Below are 20,674 nucleotides of genomic sequence, written 5' to 3'. Positions count from 1 at the left end.
ATACCAGGGAGAGTGCACTTTTGTGCTAAATACTTACATAGTCCAAATAACAGAACTCAACAATGATGGGGCATAATTTTAAGGTGATTGGAAGACCGTATAGGGGTGGGATATCAGAGCTAATTTTCTTTTTAGGTAGAAAGTGGTGGGTGCGTGGAACACCCTGCTAGGGTTGGCTGTGGAGGCAGATACACTAGCGGCATTTACGAAAATCTTAGACAGACACATGGATGATAGGAAAATGGAGGGCTTTATAGAAGGGAAGGGTTAGATTGGTCTTAGAGAAGATTAAGAGGTTGGCACAATATTATAGGCCGAAGGACCTGCACCGTGCTGTAATGTTCTATGTTCTATCTCTGTATGCCCTGTTCATTCAAGTACCTATAAAGTACCCTTACCTACCCATTCCTTATCCAATCTTTTTGATATAACACAATGCAGCTTCCACTGAGAGCTTTACAAATCAGACGGTGTAGACCAATAGCCTGATACTTTTTTCTGTTTGGAGATACTGTCCCTTTAAACCAGTGATTCACCACCTTTTTTTTATGCCATGGAGCCTTACCATTAACCGAGGGGTGCATGGACCCCAGGATGGGAACCCCTGCTTTAAATGGAAAAGCAAAGAAACCATCAATCTTATCCAGAGTGAGCAGCTTCTGTCAGTAATCCAAACTAGGTGCAAGTCAACACCAGATTTGTTTCCTTTTTTTTAAAAAAAAGCCATGTGACAGCTTCAAACATCTGCAACCCACTGTGCAGTTGGAGATACCTCACTTCAAGCCAGAACCTGTGCTGTAAACATTTCACCCTCCACTTGAAACCAAACCCCCAGCGTGGAACTACAAATTGCCTAACACCTTGGCTCCTAATCTGGAAGTTGTTTTATGTACACATACGCAACAGCAAGCAGTGTCAGAGATGCATTTTAAATGATTAAATGTCGGCACCGAAGCTGCAAATTGACGCCACTTGCTTTGCGCTGGTACTTGCTGCAGTTGAGTGATGTGGCCCATCAGCGCATTGTGTGCACAGTAAAATACCCCAGCAGTGACGGATAGATGGAAATGCTTAGCCTCTCCATCACCCCTGAAGGATTGCCGTTTCCAGGGAATTCTGAATAAGCCCCAGCAATGTGCACACTACAGGAAAGCAGCTGCATTCAATCCACTGACACTCCATGTCAGTCTGATCACCACTACAGCTTTTAGAACCATTCCAAGCATACCTCCCTCCTCAATTCAGTGCCACTCACTGTTAAATCTTTTAACTGCAGGGATCTATCATTTTAAAAAGAACAGCCACATTAAGAACCTAAAGTCTGAAGTTTGAATTAATAAAGCATTGGAGGCCAGAGGGCACAGCCTCAGAATAGAGGGACTACATTCTTAACAATCGACTCCAACAGCTTCCCAACCACTGAGGTCAGACTAACTGGCCTATAACTTCCTTTCTGCTGCCTCTTTCCCTTCTTGAAGAGTGGAGTGACATTTTCAATTTTCCTGTCTTCCAGAACCACTCCAGAATCTAGTGATTCTTGAAAGATCATTACTGACGCCTCCACAATCTCTTCAGCCACCTCTTTCAGAACCCTGGGGTGTATGCCACCTGGTGCAGGAGACTGATCTACCTCCAAACCTTTCAATTTCCTAATAACCTTCTCTCTAGTTATGATAACTTCACACACTTCATGCCAACTGTCACCTGGAACTTCCACCATACTGCCAGTGTCTTCCACCCTGAAGCCTGATGCAAAATACTTATTCAGTTCATCCGCCATTTCGTTGTCCCCCATTGCTACCTCTCCAGAACTGTTTTCCAGCAGTCCGATATCCACTCTTGCCTCTCTTTTACACTTCATGTCTGTTTTGGTATCCACTTCAATATTATTGGCTGGCTTACTTTTGTATTCCATCTTTACCTTCTTAATGACTTGTTAGTTGCCTTCTGTTGGTATTTAAAAGTTTCCCAATCCCCTATCTAACTTCCCACTAATGTTTGCTCTATTATGTGCCTCACTTTGGCTTTCTGTTGGCTTTGACTTCCCTTGTTAACCACAGTTGTATCATCCTGCCTTTGGAATACCTCTTCCTGTTTGGGATGTATATATCCTATGCCTTACGAATTGCTTCCAGAAATTCCAGCCACTGCTGCTTTGCCGTCATCACTGCCAGTGTTCCTTTCCAATCAATTCTGACCAACTCCTCTCTCATGCCTCTGTAATTTCCTTTACTTCACTGTAATGCTGATACATCTGACTTTAGCTTCTCCTTCTCAAATTTCAGGGTGAATTCAATCATATTATGATCACTTTCCCCTGAGGGTTCCTTTACCTTAACCTCGCTAATCAATTCCGGCTCATTGCACAATTCAAGAGTGAAAGGTCAGTATCTTTGGGAAGGAATACCCACGGGATGTTGAGGTTCACAGTATCCTTTGTCATTTCTTGCTTCACCTTCCCAAAGTACAATGTTTTCTTTTGAAAACTGAGTAGGTATCAACAAGTGCTGAAACCCTAAGAAGTATCTTGGCCCAAAACATCAGCTGTTTATTCATTCCACTAGATGCTGCCTGGCCTGCTGAGTTCCTTCAGCATTTTGTGTGTGTTGCTTTGGATTTCCAGCCTCTGCAGACTTTCTCATGTATATGAAAGCTACTTCGTTATCAGTTGTTAATATACAGGAGGGACAAGCATGTCACTTAAACAGCTCTGTCCGTCTTCCCTGCTCTGTACTAGCAACCAGCTAATCTACTGGAAGAACCAGGACTGTTTGGTAGCATAGCAGTTAGCATAAAGTTATTATGACACCAACAGCCCAGTTTCAATTCCACCATTGTCAGTAAGGAGCTTGTACATTCTTCCCAGGACCATATGGGTTTCATCTGGGTGCTCTGGTTTCCACTCACGTTACAAACACATACAGGTTTATAGGTTAATTGGTGACATGGGTATCATTGGGCGGTGCAGGCTCATTGGACTGTGCTGTGTCCCTAAATAAAAAATTCTCTTCATGTGTAGGTGACTGGCAGACCTTTCTCATTCATCTTGAAGCACCCGAGCCACTAACAACAGATGCTTCCACATCCCTCTTAAGTTCACCAGTTAGCAATAAAACATTGCCAATTTAAGTGTCACTTTGAGCTAGAACACAAACTTGGATGGCCAGCATATTAAAGCACCACATCTTCCAAAATAATTCTGTCCATAATTAAACAGGCTACTTAACCCCTAGAGCATTTTCCAACTTTCAGTTAAACATCTTTGATCTGAACATTATCTTCCTGCCTGGAGTCCATAATAGTGAATAAAAACTTATTATTTTCAGTTTTTATATTTTCTGTTGACTCCTGGCCACAATTGTGAAGAGAGGTCAGTTTTCTCCATGTAAAATCTTTAGCTTTGAAACAGACTAGTGGGTATTTACCATCCACATGTATCTCCTTGCCAATGTAGTTCACTGAAGCCTGAATGCTTAACCCTACATTGTTGACTTCCACGTGCTCCAGCTACGTCTAGGCATTTATGTTATTTTGTCTTGAGTAGATCAGACTGCCCATTATGCCGCAATGAAGGTCCTCCCTCTCTGGTGGTGTTGAGGGTTTCCTTCATTGTGTCAGTAGCTTGGTTTTCACTACTGGCAGTCATGCAAGTCCCGGGTGGAGAATCAGGAACACTGTCTCACTCAAATATAGTATTTTATTTATTGAACCACAGCTCAGAATAGACCCTTTCAGCCTTCGGGCCATGCCGCCTAGCAACCCCTGGGATAATCCTAGGCTAATCACGTGACAATTTACAATGACCAATTAACCTACCAACTGGTATGTGGGAGCGAACTGGAGCACCCTGAAGAAATCCATGCGATCACAGAGAGCACATACAAACTCCTTACAGGCGGCGGCAGGAGTTGAACCTGGGTTACTCGTATTGTAAAATGTTGTGCTAGCCCACTACGCTAAGGGTTCTTCATTGCTTTTCCCGTAACAATTTTGCTTTACCAGTCAGGGTTGTTAGCCTTGAGCTGAACCCCCAAACCTGGAGGATCAGTGGGCCACTCTTAGTCTGACCTCTACCCTTGGACCAGTTTGGCATGGGTGATCCTACCAACAACCAAAGCATAAAGCCTGGATTCCAGGCAACACAGCTCTCCGGGTCATTGAGGCACACAAGCCTCCAAACCACAATAATGTTGTGGTCCTCTTGGAGGTTTTGAGTAGAAGTTCAGACTAAATTCCAACCTAAACAACCTCATTTATATATTAAATTAAAATCCTGCTCTCATTGTTTGGAGTCACTTTACCAGAGGAAATGATTAGACTCATCATTGTTTTAAACACTTTAAAGTGACTGCTCTGTTTTGTCCTGTGGAGCCTATATTACTCCAGATTAATAACCCATAAATTGAATTGTAGCATTGTTAAGAATGGGGTGGAACGTACTGATGAAGTCTGAGAGCTGTGAAGTGGCCCTTCTCAAGCTTGCAAGCTGCTGGAAATAATTCGGAAAATGTGCAGCCCGGGTGCTTGATGGTTGGGTTGAGTGGTTCTCCGATCTTGGCAATCCATTTACAAACATTTCATCACCAGGCAAGGAGACATTATCAGTGCACTGTTCATTTGTGATGTGTCCTCCAATTGCTTAGCTTTTATATACCTATTAATGGCAAGTTGTGGCCATTGGCCTACTGCAGTGATGGATGCTCGGGTGCAAGTGATTCACAATCTATGGCAGAATCAGAACCAGGTTTGTTACCACTGATACATGTCATGAAATTAGGTGTTTCATGGCAGCAGTATAGTTCGTTTGTTATGTGCCATGTTGTAAGGTGTAGACAATTGTGATCTTTCCATGACTATGATTTTTCTGGCAAATTTTGCCACTGTCAGTTTCTGGGCAGTGTTTCTACAAAACAGATGACACCAGCCATTATCAATACTCTTCAGCCTAGCATCAGTGTTCACATAACCAGGACTTGTGATATGCACCAGCAGCTCCTACGACCATCCACCATGGCTTCATGTGGCCCTGATTGGGGGCTTAGCAGATGCTACACCTTGCCCAAGGGTGATCTGCAGGCTAATGGAGGGAAGGAGTGTCTTACACCTCATTTGGTAGAGACATTTCTCCAACCTGCCGCCCAGAGCAAAACATTAAAAAAATATATCAATTACAATAAAACATAAACATTGAAAAAGAGAAATAGTGAAGTTCTGTCCATGGGTTCTTAGACAATTTGGCTAAAGGTAACATCTCCTGGTTTAGAGTCACGGAGCACAGAAAGAAAACCTTCGGCCCAAATGGTTCATAGCAATGAAGAGTCCTGATGAAGAGTCTCAGCTCAAAGGCTCGACAGTTTACTCTTTTCCAAAGATGCTTGGAATTTACATTTACAACGATGCGATTTAGATTTAGATTTACAAGGATGTTGCCTGGATTGGAGGGCATACCTTATGAGAATAATTGAGTGTACTTGGCTTTTTCTCCTTGGAGCAACGGAGGATGAGAGGTGACCTGATAGAGGTGTATAAGATGATGAGGGGCATTGATCGTGTGGATAGCCAGAGGCTTTTTCCCAGGGCTGAAATGGCTAACACAAGGGGGAATAGTTTAAGGTACTTGAAAATAGGTACTGAGGCGGTGTCAGGGGTAAGTTTTTCATACAGAGAGTGGTGGGTGCATGGAATGACTGCCGGCAGTAGTGGTGGAAGCGGGTACAATAGGGTTTTTTAAGAGCCTCTTGATAGGTACATGGAGCTTAGAAAAATAGAGGACTATGCGCTAGGGAAATGCTAGACAGTTTCTAGAGTCAGTTACATGGTCGGACAACATCGTGGGCCGAAGGACCCGTAATGTGCTGTAGATTCCTATGTTCTATGCTGCCTGGTCTGCTGAGTTCCTCCAGCATTTTGCATGTGTTGCTTGGATTTCCAACACCTTCAGATTTTCTTTTGTTTTTTTCTATCAATCAAGGTTTCCAACTGCACTAGTTCTATTTGTCTGTGTTTGGCCCATTTCTCTCCAAACCTTTCCTATCCATGTACTTGTGAGATATCTTTTAAATGTTGTTGATATACAATATCTCCCTCAACCATTTCCTCTGGCAGCTCATTCCATATACTGATCACACTCTGGGTGAATAAGATGCCCTTCAGTTTCCATAAGATCATAAGACATATGGGCAGAATTAGGCCTTTGGACCATCGAGGCTGCTCCACACTTCAATAATGGCTGATTTACTATCCCTTTCAATCCCCTTCTCCTGCCTTCTTCCCATACCATCGATGCCCTTACTAAAAAAGAGCGTATCAACCTCCACTTTAAATATACCCAAAGACTTGGAATTCATAGCTGTCTGTGGCAATGAAGTCCACAGATTCACCCATCGACTGGCTGATGAAATTTCTTCCTCATCTCTGTTCTAAAGGAACATCCTTCTATCTTGAAGCTGTACCACTGGTCCTAGACTCCCCCATGATAGGATTAAATCTCTCTCCTCTCACCTTCAAGGTAGGCCCCCTAATTCTTGGTTTGCTAACGCTGTGAAAAGGAAGTGTGTGCATGGACCCTGTCTATGACTATCATAACTTTATCTGAGGTTTGTTGAAGACATGGAAAAAAACGGGATTGTGAAGAATAGTGATGATGTGAAAGGACTTCAAGGGAAGATAGACAAGCTAGTGAGTTGGATGACAAAATGGGGTACAACATGGAAAAACATAAGGTTATTTACTTTCTATAAAAGAAGCAGAAATGATTAGTTTTTATTTTAACTGGCTGGAGACTGGGAAACGTTGGTGTTCAAAGGGACTTAGAAGTCCTTGAAAGCAGTTCACCCCCACCTTCTCAAGAGTAATCTGAGATGGTAATAAATGCTGTATTGCTCAGATTCCTGATGAATAAATAAATGATTTCACGTTGTGGTCTAACCAGGGTTTTAACCAAAGTCCTACATAACTTGCCTGTTTATGCACTTTCTGCCTTCATGCATGAATCCCAGGATCCCATGACAGAACTGAGCACCAGCAAAATAATTTATGCTACACACACATTAACTGGCCCCTTTCTCAACTCCTTACTTTGCAAAAGGCAGTGGGTGAGATTTCCTTTTAAATGAATACGTCAAAAGGGTTAAATATATTTCAGAGCTTGAGCTCACAGCTAGAAGTTTTATTTTAATCTGTTTTCTGTTATTTATGACTAAATTTAAACCTTGTTTACAGGATAGCTGCAAATTTGAAGTCATTCAAAATTTGCAGCTGGTTTGAATCAAAGTAAAACTTGCATAACAGAATGCACTTAAAGAGGCACAGACACATGTAAAGGTAGCTGTTTAACAGGTAAGCCCGCTCTACCGAAGGGGGCTATTACATTACCAACACTGCATATTTCCATGCATGGGGTTTAAGTACACCAATAATGTTCACTGCAACAATGCAACTCTTCCCCTCTCTTTAGGTCTATGCCTCAGCTCAGGCTTTCAGATAGATAGATAGATAGATAGATACTTTATTCATCCCCATGGGGAAATTCAACATTTTTTCCAATGTCCCATACACTTGTTATAGCAAAACTAATTACATACAATACTTAACTCAGTAAAAATATGTTTACTTAAGTAGTTTACTTAATACATTGAGTCCTAACCCCGGCACTTTAACATATCTTACTCCTGGCGGTTGAATTGTAAAGCCGAATGGCATTGGGGAGTATTGATCTCTTCATCCTGTCTGAGGAGCATTGCATCGATAGCAACCTGTCGCTGAAGCTGCTTCTCTGTCTCTGGATGGTGCTATGTAGAGGATGTTCAGGGTTTTCCATAATTGACCGTAGCCTACTCAGCGCCCTTCGCTCTGCTACCGATGTTATACTCTCCAGTACTTTGCCCACGACAGAACCCGCCTTCCTTACCAGCTTATTAAGACGTGAGGCGTCCCTCTTCTTAATGCTGCCTCCCCAACACGCCACCACAAAGAAGAGGGCGCTCTCCACAACTGACCTATAGAACATCTTCAGCATCTCACTACAGACATTGAATGACGCCAACCTTCTAAGGAAGTACAGTCGACTCTGTGCCTTCCTGCACAAGGCATCTGTGTTGGCAGTCCAGTCTAGCTTCTCGTCTAACTGTACTCCCAGATACTTGTAGATACTTGATACTCCCAGATACTTGATGATCTATCTTTATAAAGGCATTATAAGGCATTGGTCAGAATGAACTTGGAGGATTGTGAACAGTTTTGGACTGTTTATCTAAGAAATTTGGGTAGCGGGGTGGAAATACGTCACTACCAAAGGAGGTGAAAGGTGCTCCTTTCCTCCACTAGCCTGCAGGTTACCCTTGGGTAAGGTGAAGCACCTGCTCTGCACCCTGTCCCCACCCCGCTCAGGGTCACGTGAAGCATTGGAATCAGGTGGTGGATGGTCATATGAGCAGCTGGTGCATATCACAAGTCCTGGTTATGCGACACCTGCAAGAGTATTGAATATGGTGAAAAGCCTTGAAAGAGTGGATGCGAAGAGGATGTTTCCTTTGGTGGGAGAGTCTAAGACCAGAGGACGCAGCCTCAGAATAGAGGGGTGTCCTTTTGAAAGGATATGAGGAAGAATTTCTTTAGCCAGAGAGTGTTGAATCTGTGGAATTCTTTGCCACAGGCAGCTGTGGGGGTCAAGTCTGCAGGTATATTTAAGGCAGAGATTGATAGATCCCTGACTGGTCAGGGCATGAAGGGATATGGGGAGAAGGAAGGAAATTGGGGCTGAGAGGAAAATTGGATCAGCTATGGTGAAATGACAGAGTGGATTCGATAGGCCAAATGGCCCCATTCTGCTCCTATGTGTGATGGTCTTTGGTCTTATGTTAATGGCTTGGTTCACCCTCCTTGTAAAGATTTTGCCCAGAAAAAGACAATGGCAAACCACTTCTGTAGAAAGATTTGCCAAGAACAATCATGGTCAAAACCATGATCGTCCATGTCATACGACATAGCCCATAATGAAAAAATGAATCTAAGAAATAGTGTGCTGGCATTGGAGACGGTCCAGAGGAGGTTCATGAAAATGGTACCCAGAATGAAAGGTCAATATACGAGGAGTATTTGATGGCTCTGGGCCTGTATGCACTGGAGTTGAGACGAAGGCTGGGAAATCTTAACAAAACCTATTGAATATTGAAAAGGCTAGATAGTGGATGTGGAGAGGTTGTTAGGGGAGTCTGGACCAGAGGACACATCTTAGAATGTAGGAACGTCCCTTTATAACAGGGATGAGGTTTTTTTTTAGATTAGCAAGTTTATGAGGAAATGGTGGAAAAATGGGGTTGAGAGGGATAATAAGTCAGCCATGATGGAATGGCAGCGCAGACTCTATGGGCCAAATAGTCAAATTATGCTCCTATGTTTTATGCCTCTTCTTCATGACTGGAGTAATGTCTTACCCTCTTTTTTCTGCTATGTAGTCAGAATCAGAATCAGTTTTATCATCACTGATGTATGTCATGAAATTTGTTTTTTTGCATCAACAGTACAATGCAATGCATTAAAAAATTCTCTAAGTTACAATAAGAAATATAAAACATAAATAAATAGTACGAAAAGATAGCAAAAGGTGTTCACAGGCTGTTCAGAAATGTGATGGCAAAGGGGAAGAAGTTGCTCTTAAAACAATGAGTTTTAGGCTTTTAGGCCTTACCTTTAGGCTCCTGTACCTCCTGATAGAAAACATAGAAAACCTACAGCACAATACTGGCCCTTCGGCCCACAAAGTTGTGCCAAACATATCCTTACCTTAGAAATTACTAGGGTTACCCATGATAGTAATGAGAAAAGGGCATATCTTGGACTTTGAAAGAACTATAATATATTTGGTCCTGAAGAAGGGTCTCAGCCTGAAATGTTGATTATTTATTCATTTCCACAGGTGCTGATGACCTGCTGAGTTCCTCCAGTACCTTGTGTGTGTTGCTTTGGACTTCCAGCATCTGCAGACTTCCTGGTGTTTATATATTCCTGTACCAAACATATTTAGTCAGAAAGCAGGGGGTTACTGTTTTAACCAATTAACCCTCATGCTGCCAGATACCTCTTTTATATTCTGTGTGATCAACTGAATCCACCCAGGCATGGAGCTAAACACTCCCCACTGCACATCCCACCAGCTTCACCTCTGAACATACAGAGGATAAAGCGATATGGATCATATGCAGACAGAAGAGATTTCCTTTAACTTGGCATCATGTCTAGCACAGATACCATGCATTAAAGGGACTATTCATGTGCTGTGTCATTCTGTGTCCTACATTCTGTGGTTATACCAGATCTTGAAATTTGTCTTTCGAATAATAAACGATTTCAATTTGTTATTGGTGGCTTCTCAGCATGAGGAAACAGACAATAGCTAAGCATGTTAGAATATGTAATGAGGTCCAGGGTGATCATTGTTTGTTGAGTTAATATTTGCTCTATTCTTGCCCAGCAATGAACTATTAATTATTTCTCAATAAACTGTTTATTGACCCTCTTTTCAGAACGCTCCAGCATGGGACATGTTATGCATTCATTATGAGCAACTCCACTATTGGTAAATTATAATTAGAGCAATGTGTTGGTACTTCTGGTTAAGTATCTCCATATTCATAGGGAGAAGAGCAGCAGAACAGTTCAGCTGTTTCTATTATTATATTTGAAGTTGGAGGATTTAACTAGGTTTTCAAATCACAACCTAGAAACACTGTATTACTGCAGGAGTGTTGTTGTACTGTCAGATAGCCTTATATTTTGGATGAATGCAAAATTTGAGACTTTCTCCCAAGAGGATAAAAACAAGATATACTACTACTGTAAGGATGAGCTGTCTTCCTGCCTGGCATTTATCCTTCCCCGATCAACAGATCATCTACCCCTTATCGTACTGTGGGTTCTGAGAACTGGCTGTGTGAAAATTGACTGTTGCATGCCCAACACCTTAGCGGAATTCAAGTCAGAAGTGTAAAGCCTATTGTGATGTTTCAACAGGGGCCCTGTACACTATACAAATAAAAGTCTTTACTCCACTGCTTCACATTCAGTGTGGGGTTAATCAACTGTGAGCGGTCCTATTCTTTCTACTCTTGCGAAGCAAGTCAAGTCAAAGTAAATTTATTATCAAAGTACGTATGTGTAAGTCACCATACGTTGCCCTGGGATTAATTTCCTTGCAGGCATTTACAGGAAGAGAAAGAAATACATTAGAATTTATGAAAAACTATCTATAAACAAAGACTGATAAGCAAGCAAAGTGCAAAAGAAGATGATAGATCTGAGAATAAACAAATAATACTAAATTAAATGAATAATGCACTGAGGTTCATTTCAGAATCAGAATCAGTTTATTATCACCGGCATGCGACATGAAATTTGTTAACTTAGCAGCAGTAGTTCAATGCAATACATAATATAGAAGAAAAAATTAGACAATGGCCCTTGCCTGCACAAACCCCATAATCTCCGAACTCCCGCAATATCCAAAAATATATTGATCTTCATTTTGAATATATTCAGACATCTTGAAAACACAATTCCAGAGGTTCTGGCTGAAGACTTTTTTCCCTTCTGCCTTGTAAACCCAAACCCTTGAGTTGCCCAATTCTAGACATCTCAACAGGGGAAACACCATTCTAGTACCTACCTTATCAAGCCCAATTAGAATGCTGAACATTTGAAACATGATCACTCTCATTCTTTTAAACACTAGACAGCATTAGCCCAGTCTGCTTAATGCCTTCTCACAATGTCAGACATTTGCCCACCACCCCATCCCTGGAGTCAATTTGCTCCTCTTCCTTTACCATAAGTACAAACATTTGTACATTCTTCCTTGGGTAGGGAGACCAGATTTGTAAATTGGTAAATTGGTTTATTATATTCACATGTACAGAGGTATAGTGAAAAACTTATCTTGCATACCATCCATCAGTTCATTTCAACAGAGCAGTTGAGGTAGTACAAGGTAACTCAATAACAGAGTGCAGAATAAAGTGTTACTGCACAGAGCAAATGCAGAGCAGGTAGACAGTAAGTTCACAGCAAGGTAGATTATGAGGTCAAGAGTCTATCTTCTTATACTAGGGAACTATTCAATAGTTTTATAGCAGTTGGATAGAAGTGGTCTTTGAGCCTGGTGGTACAGATACAATACAAGCGCAGATATATATTTAATATGATGTACTTAGAGGCAAGAAAATTTGAATATAAAAGTAAAGAGAAAGTTATTATTTGCCTTCCTGTTTGCTTGCAGTACCTGAATATTAACTTTCATTGATTTGTGTACAAAGATACCCAGTTTCCTCTGAACACTTGTCATTTACAAAAAATGTTCTTCTTTTGTATGTTCATTCAACTATGTTTGAGTTAACAACCAACACAGCCTAAGGATATGCTGGGGGCAGCCCGCAAGAGTCACCAAACATTCTGGTGCCAATGCAGTATGGCCAAAAGTATCTATTTGGCTAGCATCATATTTTTCAAGGCATACTCTAGCTACCATTCACCTACCTTATCTGAATAAGGATAAATCATAAGACCATAAAATACAGGAGCAGAATTAGGCCATTTGGCCCATCGAGTCTGCTGTGCTATTTCATCATGACTGATCCATTTTCCCTCTCAGCCCCAGTCTCATGCCTTCCTTCTGTATCCCTTCATGCCCTGACTAATCAAGAATCTATCAACCTCTGCCTTAAATATACTCAGTGACCTGGCCTCCACAGCTACCAGCGGCAACAAATTTTACAGATTCACCACTCTCCGGCCAAGAAAATTCCTCCTCATCTCAGTTCTAAAAGGACACTCCTCTATTCTGGCTTTAGACATCCCCACCATAGGAATCATCCTCTCCACATCCATTCTATCAAGGCCTTTCAACATTTGATAGGTTTCAATGACGTTACTCCTCATTCTTTTGAATTCCAGTGAGTAGAGGCCCAGAGCCATCGAACATTCCTCACATGCCAAGCCTTTCAATCCTAGAATCATCGCTGCACCCTTCTCAAAATTTGCACCACCACGCTGCTTTGAATCATCACCAAACTTGGATATATTACACTTGTTCCCTTCATCCTAGTAACTGCCATCAATTGAAGCTCAAGCCTGGAGCCTGAGAACTGACTCTTGTTGCACTATAATTATTAGAATCTCCCCCAGCCCAAATATTACTCATCCATTGTTAATCTGTTTCTGTCTAATCATCAATCTACCCTAATATATCATCCTCAATCTCACCTGCACCATTTTTGTTTAATTACCACTCAGGGTGCACCTTATCAAAATCTAATACACCACATCAATGAGCTATTCCATAAGAATTTCAGATTCCACTTGAAACAGTTTGCTGTCTCCTTAATTACTCATGTGTTTTGTTCTTGATTCTTTAACTCCAGTCTAGTTAGCCAGCCTTCTATCTGCCAACACTGCATTAGCGGCAAGATTACATTTTCCCATCCCCAGTTCTCAAATTTCTTTATATAAAACTGTTTAATCCAGAGAATGTGCATTCAAATCCCACCAGGACAATTTAAGAATTTGGATTCAGTTAAAAAGTCTGGAAATTAAAACAATCTGATGTGAGTAAAAGAGACCATGAAGCTGTTGATCTGTAATAAGAACTCTAATGATTCACTAATGTCACCTCAGGGAAAGAAATTTATCCTTGCTTGGTGTGGCCTATATATGCTTTTGTTTCTGCACCAACATGTTTCACTCTTAACTGCTGTCTGAAACAGCCTAGAAGGCAACGTATTTGCTTCCAACTTTTATGATGCTCATTTTAGAGGTTGTCAAAACAAAACTGGTTTACCATTGCCTCTCCCATGCTTTGAAGGATACAACCTACTTACTGCCTATTACACCACTGGCATTTAGGGCAGCAATGAAGGTCCCCCATCCCTGGCAGCATTCAGGGCTTCCTTCATCATGTCAGTAGCTTCTGCTCAGTTTTTGCTACTTTCGGTCACGCAAGTCCTGGATGGAGACTCGGAAGTGACGTCATTCTCAGAGGTAGAAGGGTTCTTCATTGCTGTTTCTGTAATAATTTTGTTTTATCAGTCAGAGTTGTTAGTCCTGGGCTGAACCCCCGAATCTGGAGGACTGGCGAACTGCTTTTAGTCTGACCTCTACCCTTTGACCTGTTTGGCATGGGTGACCCTACCAAGAACCAAAGCATCAAGCCTTGACTCCAGCCAACATACGTAGCTCTCCAGGTCATTGAGGCATACAAGCCTCCAAACCCAAAAGCAAGTTTGTGGTTTTCCTAGATGACATATAAAAAAGTTACTACCATTTTGTCGTGCCCCTGACATTTGGACATAGAAAGAGACCAGCACAAGAAGAAACAAAGGAATTTCCAAACAAAAGGAAGAAGAGTGCGCATCCAATTGTCTTCAACCATCCTGATAGACCCATGATGCTATAATAATGGAAGTGTTGACTAACATCGAAAATCAATCTCTATCAATTACTCTCAAGGTAATCCAAGTATACATCAAATAAAACAAATCCTCTATGGTGAAGAGCTTTAGGAATGACAGTCCAAAATCACTTGTTTCTCCAAAATAAAGAAACAGTCTAAACCACAGAGAATCCATTTGAGTGAAAAACTTTCCACAAGGAAATTGGTGCTCGACTAAGACTGGCCACATGTGTTTTATCCAAGTGCTCCGTTTTCCATAAGATGATAAAACAAAGCAGCAGAATTAGGCCATTCAGCCCAAAGAGTCTGCTCTGCAACTCCCACATTCCAAAGACATGTGGGTCAGCAGGTTAATTGATCACATGGGTGTAATTGGGCAGCAGGGGCCTTTTTGGGCCTGAAATGCCTGTTATCGTGGCTGTAAGTAAAATAAGTAAAGGGTAAGTGTGCAAAATCATGAAAACCAGTTCTCAAAATACGACTTGTGTTAGCTTGTTTCCTTCATTGCAACTCCCAAACTCCTTCATCATATATAAACAGCTTTGGGGCATGTCAGATTTATGGTCACATTTACTAGTCACATTTATCATTTATTCCATGTTTCCAAAATTATTATTTTAGGAGTATCATTTCTTTGTATATTCATCTTTCCTTAGTGAGCACTAAACTAGGACCTTACAGAAAAACTATTAAACCAGGGGTTCCCAACCTTTTTTATGCCACGCAACCTTGCCATTAACCAAGTGGTCGGTGGATCCCAGGCTGGGAAATCTTGTATTAAGCAATAGCCATTGGGGGGTGGGGGGGTGGTTTACAGGTAGGAGGTGAAAAGTGGATACGGCAGGACAGAGATTATCTATATTTCCCAATTCATCTAGGACTATTAAACTAGTTAGAACAGAAAGGATGAAATCTGTTCCTTGGGATGAAAGTCTGGCCCAATGTTATACAATGGGAGTCATCTGAAGTTAGTTAAGATCTTCAAGTTGTTCTCAAATTTAAACAAACAGTGAACTGAACCAGGAGCACTCCACCGAATTGTTTGCCTGAGGGCCTGTCATATTTCTGAGACAATCTCTTCCTAGAACGCATCTGAGTCAGAAATAAATGAATAGTATTGACTAGAAAAGGGTTAATGCAAAATGAGGATGCCTAGGCTTTAACAGTATGTGAATATAAAACTACAATCTGTCACTCAGATAGGGATTGCTTGACACTTTTGATAATTAATTGCTTAAACTTTTGGTTTAACATCTGCTTTATGAACTCATGTTTTACACTTTCACTGTTATGTTACCACAAGGTTCTGAGATGATTAATTTGCCTGACTAGTAATCCAGTGTCTTGGACTAACAATCCAGAGACCCAAGTTTAAATCCCAGGAAGATAGCTCGTGAAACTTAAATTTACTTTATAATCTGGAATTTGCCACAACAATTAGTCTTCGTATAGATGATCATCAAGCTTCCAGATTGTTGGGAAACCTCTTCTGCCTCATTAATGTGCTTCAGGGCAGATAATCCACCAGGTCTGGTTCATGCCATCCAAAAGGCCCAAACAAGTCACTCAGTAACAAGCCTTCAAAGAGGGCCAAAGTGGATGAGCACTAAATGCTGGCCTTGTCAGTGATACCCTGAAGGTGAATGAAGATGCCTGAATTGGCCTGAATCATAATCTCTACCAGTATTTAGTGCCATAATTATGATTTGTAATTAATGCAGAAGTGTAGTTTCTGAAGACTTTCAATAAGATGTTGGTGAGGCCTAATCTGGAGTGTTGCGTGCAGTGCTGTTCACCTACCTACAGGAAAGATATCAACAAGATTGAAATAGTACAGAAAAAATTGACAAAGATTTGACTTGAGGACCTGAGTTATAGAGAAAGCTTGATTAAGTTAGGACTTTACTCCCTGGAGCATAGGAGAAAGAGGGGAAATTTGATAGAGGTATACAAAATTATCAAGTCAGGTCACATTTTATTGTCATTTCGACCATAACTGCTGGTACAGTACACAGTAAAAATGAGACAACGTTTTTCCGGACCATGGTGCTGCATGAACAATACAAAAACTACACTGAACTACGTAAACCAACACAAAAACTACACTAGACTACAGACCTACCCAGGACTGCATAAATTAACACAGAACAGTGCAGGCATTACAATAAATAATAAACAAGACAATAGGCACAGCAGAGGGCAGTAGGTTGGTAGTCTGATGGCTTGGGGGGAAATCTGTTACATAAATAATCAGCTGAATGATGGCGTCTGGGATTCCGTCCATTTCTGTACTCCTGCCGAGTATTTCATTGCCACAGATGTAGTCCAATTTAATGTCCATTGGAGAGCAGAATGGATGGGAGGGCTGGCCAGCTAGGCCTTACTTTTTTACTGACACGGACTCCTGCCCGCTCGCCTCACTTCCACTTCCTCACACACAGCGTCCCCAACTCCGGTATAGAGAGGTATAGATAAGGTAAATGCAAGTAGGCTTTTTCCACTGAGGCTAGGTAAGACTAGAATTAGAGACCATGGGTAGAGGGTGAAAGGTGAAATGTTTAAGGGGAACATGAGGGGAAGCTTTTTCAGTCAGAGGGTGGTGTGACTGTGTGTGTGTGTGTGTGTGTGTGTGTGTGTGTGTGTGTGTGTGTGTGTGTGTGTGTGTGTGTGTGTGTGTGTGTGTGTGTGTGTGTGTGTGTGTGTGTGTGTGTGTGTGTGTGTATATATGTATATATATAGAGAGAGAGAGAGAGGGAGGGGGGAGGCTAGGGCATCTAAGACTTTTGCACACAGTACTGTAGTAATTTTATGTATTGCAATGTACTGCTGCCACAAAAAAATAACAAATTCCATGTCAGGGCGTGTCTGCACCTGTGCCATCATCCCACCCTGGCACTCTTTCTCTGCCACCTGTCCCACACCCCTCCTGCAGCACTCCACCCTTGGTATTCCCAACATCCTGTTCTCCTGCCAAATTTACAAACTCGCTCTCTGCTCCAGATTGAGAAACACAGTACTGTGCAAAAGGCTTAGGCACCCCAGTTTTATATATATGTGCCTAAGGCTGTTGCACAGTACTGTTTATGGATGGGTGGGGTATGGAGGGCGATGGTGCAGGCAGAGGTTGATGGGACTAGGGAGAATTACAGTTTGGCATGGGCTTGATGAATCAAAGGTTGCTTTTCCGTGCTGTAGTTCTCTATGACCTTAAGTGCACACATGGGACCACACCACCACTTCTAAATCACAAGAGGTTCTGTTGATGCTGGAAATCTGGAACAACACACACAGGATGCTGAAGGAACTCAGTCAAGCATTCTGCGTGTGTTACACCACCATTTCTGTCATTTTTGTGCAAAAGATAAACAAGATGATCTTTGTTCTTCTGACCTTATGTCTGTCTCGTGTTTCCTTGCTGTTGTACAAGATACCTGAAATCCTTACTAACTCTGATATGTCTTCTTGATCTTGGGAACAAACCCCATTGAGCTAACTTGTGCATTTGTGTGTGCCTATTGCACACTTAATGAACTTTTCAGCACCTGCCTCTGCCTTTGCTTGAAGATCATTGAGCAAGTGACTCCGTTCCATATACTTCTCATCTCTCATCCGGTCCTGCATACTCACACTAGCAATTTACTGCACTGTAACTCAAATGGTCATCTTCCATATCTGGAAACCCGTTGCAGGTGCAAAGTCTGATCTGTCTATGTTGGATCCTGATGCTTTTGTATTCCAAAGGTTGTTCAGAAGTCAAGAATGAGGCACAGAACTTGTTGTTATGCGTTCAATTACCTGCCACTATCTGTAAAGTGTTTTTATGCTCTACCCATGACCACACTGATTTCACCTGGGTGCTCCAGTTTCCTCCCACATTCCAAGGACATGTGGTTAGGATTAGTAAGTTGTGGGAATGCTCACTGGCACTGGAAGAGTGGTGCCACTTGCAGGCTGCCCCCCACCCCCCAGCACATTCTTGGACTGTGTTGCTTGTTGACGCAAATGATGCATTTCATTGTATGTTTTGATGTTTCACAGTAAGATTAATCTTTAAACCTTTTCCTTCTTCCTCTTTCTTCTTTCACGTCTCTACTTAAGATCTACTAAGGGCTTGGTTATCTCTGCTAATATGCATCAATATATCATATTTTATTCTGCAGCACCATCTGATGTTTTGGAAATATATAGTAAGTACAAGTTGCTGTCGGAGGCTTGAGCCATCCAGTTTGGTTGGAACATTTCATTGTCTCAATGGCAAACCCTTAATTAACAATAAAAAGAGATGGTTCCTTTAGAAAGGCATTTTTAAGGACTCCTGCTTCCTTCTTCCTTACAACCATGTTTCAGTAAAATTTCAATATGCTTCGGTATTTTATAAACAGGACACTTCATTTCCTCCTTGTGTTCTCACAAAGAGTTGATAAATTATGTGAAGAAAATAATATTTTCTTCAAATAAAATTTATCAGCTAATCTCACAACCTCAGTAATTTTAGGCCACACAATCTTTTAGCAATGTTTGAAAAAGCACTTAAACGTAAGAGAATTTCAGGGAATGTTCTCTTCCCATCTACCAAAATGAAACAAGACCTTTAAAATGACATCTCTTTAGCTTGACTGAATCAATCTAATGGGACAAGACCTCTGTAAAATCAGCAATCATCCTTAATCCAATAAATCTGAATGTCGTTTTCACTATTTGTAAATTGATAAGAGAGAATTCTTGGTGAAAAAAAGAGAAAAGAACTCAGTGCAATATTCAACATGGAACTGGATTGCTGCCATCAAGCTATAACAAATTAGCTGTGACATTTAAAAGTAAATCTATTGAAGCAGTTCAATCCCAGATCTGTAACTTCAGCCAGAGTTAGCTACTGGGGTCTCTGATTATTGTCAATGCCTGCGGGAAGTCAGAATTGGACCATAATCTCTGTTGCTATCTAATGTCATCTTCTGGAGAGCCACAAAGTCAAAATAGCTTTGGTCACCATGTGTTAGGTAGAACATAGGACACTATGGTACAGTACAGGCCCTTCACCTGGCAATGCTGTGCTGACCTTATTCTATGATCAATTTAATCCTTTCCTCCCACAGAGCCCTCCATTTTCTAACATCCATGTGCCTATGTAAGAGTTTCTTAAATGCCCCAATATCCCTAATGTATATGCCTCTACCATCACCACTGGCAAGGTATTCCACGCACCCACCACTCTCTGTGTAAAAAATTTTCCTCCCTGACTTTCCCCTATACTTACCTCCAATCACTTTAAAATTATACCCCCTCGCTTTAACCATTTCTGTCCTGAGCATAAGTCTCTGACTGTCCACTCCATCTACGCCTTTTATCATCTTGAACGCCTTTATCCAGTCACATCTCATCCTCCTTCACTCCAATCAGAAAAGCTTTCTCAACCTATCCTCATAAGACTTGTTCTCTAATCCAGGCAGCATCCTGGTAAATCTTCTCTGCACCCTCTCTAAAGTTTCAATGTCCTCTCTAAAATGAGGCAACCAGAACTGAACACAATATTATAAATGTGGTTTAAACAGAGTTTTATTGATCTATAACGTTACCTCATGGCTATTCAGCTCAGGCCTCTGACTAATGAAATCAACACACCATACGCCTTCCTAACCATCTGACCAACAGGCCACATTCTGTCTTAGTCCTTGTGTAAAAAACAGGCAAACAGTAGAAGGAAAAAGGAAAAGGTGGTTCTATACCCCAGCAGGGGAATATCAACAGTGGAGGTTTGTGCTGCTTAAGTCCTGAAGGCTTCAACTTCAAATCCCAGCATTGTAGACACTTGTGTTTAAAGAGGTAATTATTTAATCATTATTCTAAAAAGGTTGAGTCAGATCGCAATTCTCCCTGGTGTATAAAACACATTCTGTGTAAAAGCCCCTAAAATTACCAGTGTGTGGACTCATGCAGATCCAATCTTGGCCCTTGACCTTGAAACACGATGCACTGTTGAAAAGCTTCTAATATATTACAGCTTGATTCACTTTCACTGTCCCCTTCGTAACCTTCTCTAATCCTTGATGTGGACCAGCCAGTGAGCAGAATGTGGGGAGAGGAAAATTGTAAATTCTCACAGAACACCCCAATCTTTTTTTTTTAATTTTCTCCCCTCCTCCAATACGATTAGTGTAAATTACTTTTTTCTGGTCTCAGCTTCCCCGCGTATCAGTTTTGTGACAAGCTGATTTCCATATTAAATGCTTAATATAG

The 20,674-nt window shown here is 41.4% G+C and overlaps 1 protein-coding gene across 4 annotated transcripts in view; it reads left to right on the top strand.

The window, feature by feature from the left end:
• LOC140740842 (transcription factor Maf-like) overlaps window positions 1-20,674 on the top strand; it is a 471,464-nt gene that overhangs the window by 408,771 nt on the left and 42,019 nt on the right. Inside the window, exon 2 of one of the 4 annotated variants that reach the window (XM_073070398.1) lies at window positions 9,917-9,938. The exons of the other annotated variants lie outside the window; for them this stretch is intronic. Coding sequence (XP_072926499.1) covers window positions 9,917-9,923 — 7 coding nt within the window. The 3' untranslated portion in view covers window positions 9,924-9,938. Of the gene's footprint in view, window positions 1-9,916; window positions 9,939-20,674 lie in introns of those variants that run through there. 4 annotated transcript variants of the gene reach the window in all.

This window comes from Hemitrygon akajei, chromosome 17 (genome assembly GCF_048418815.1).
Source record: "Hemitrygon akajei chromosome 17, sHemAka1.3, whole genome shotgun sequence".
Taxonomy (NCBI): domain Eukaryota; kingdom Metazoa; phylum Chordata; class Chondrichthyes; order Myliobatiformes; family Dasyatidae; genus Hemitrygon; species Hemitrygon akajei.
The sequence above is the reverse complement of the archived record's forward strand: the minus strand, read 5'-3'. Positions and strand labels throughout refer to the sequence as shown.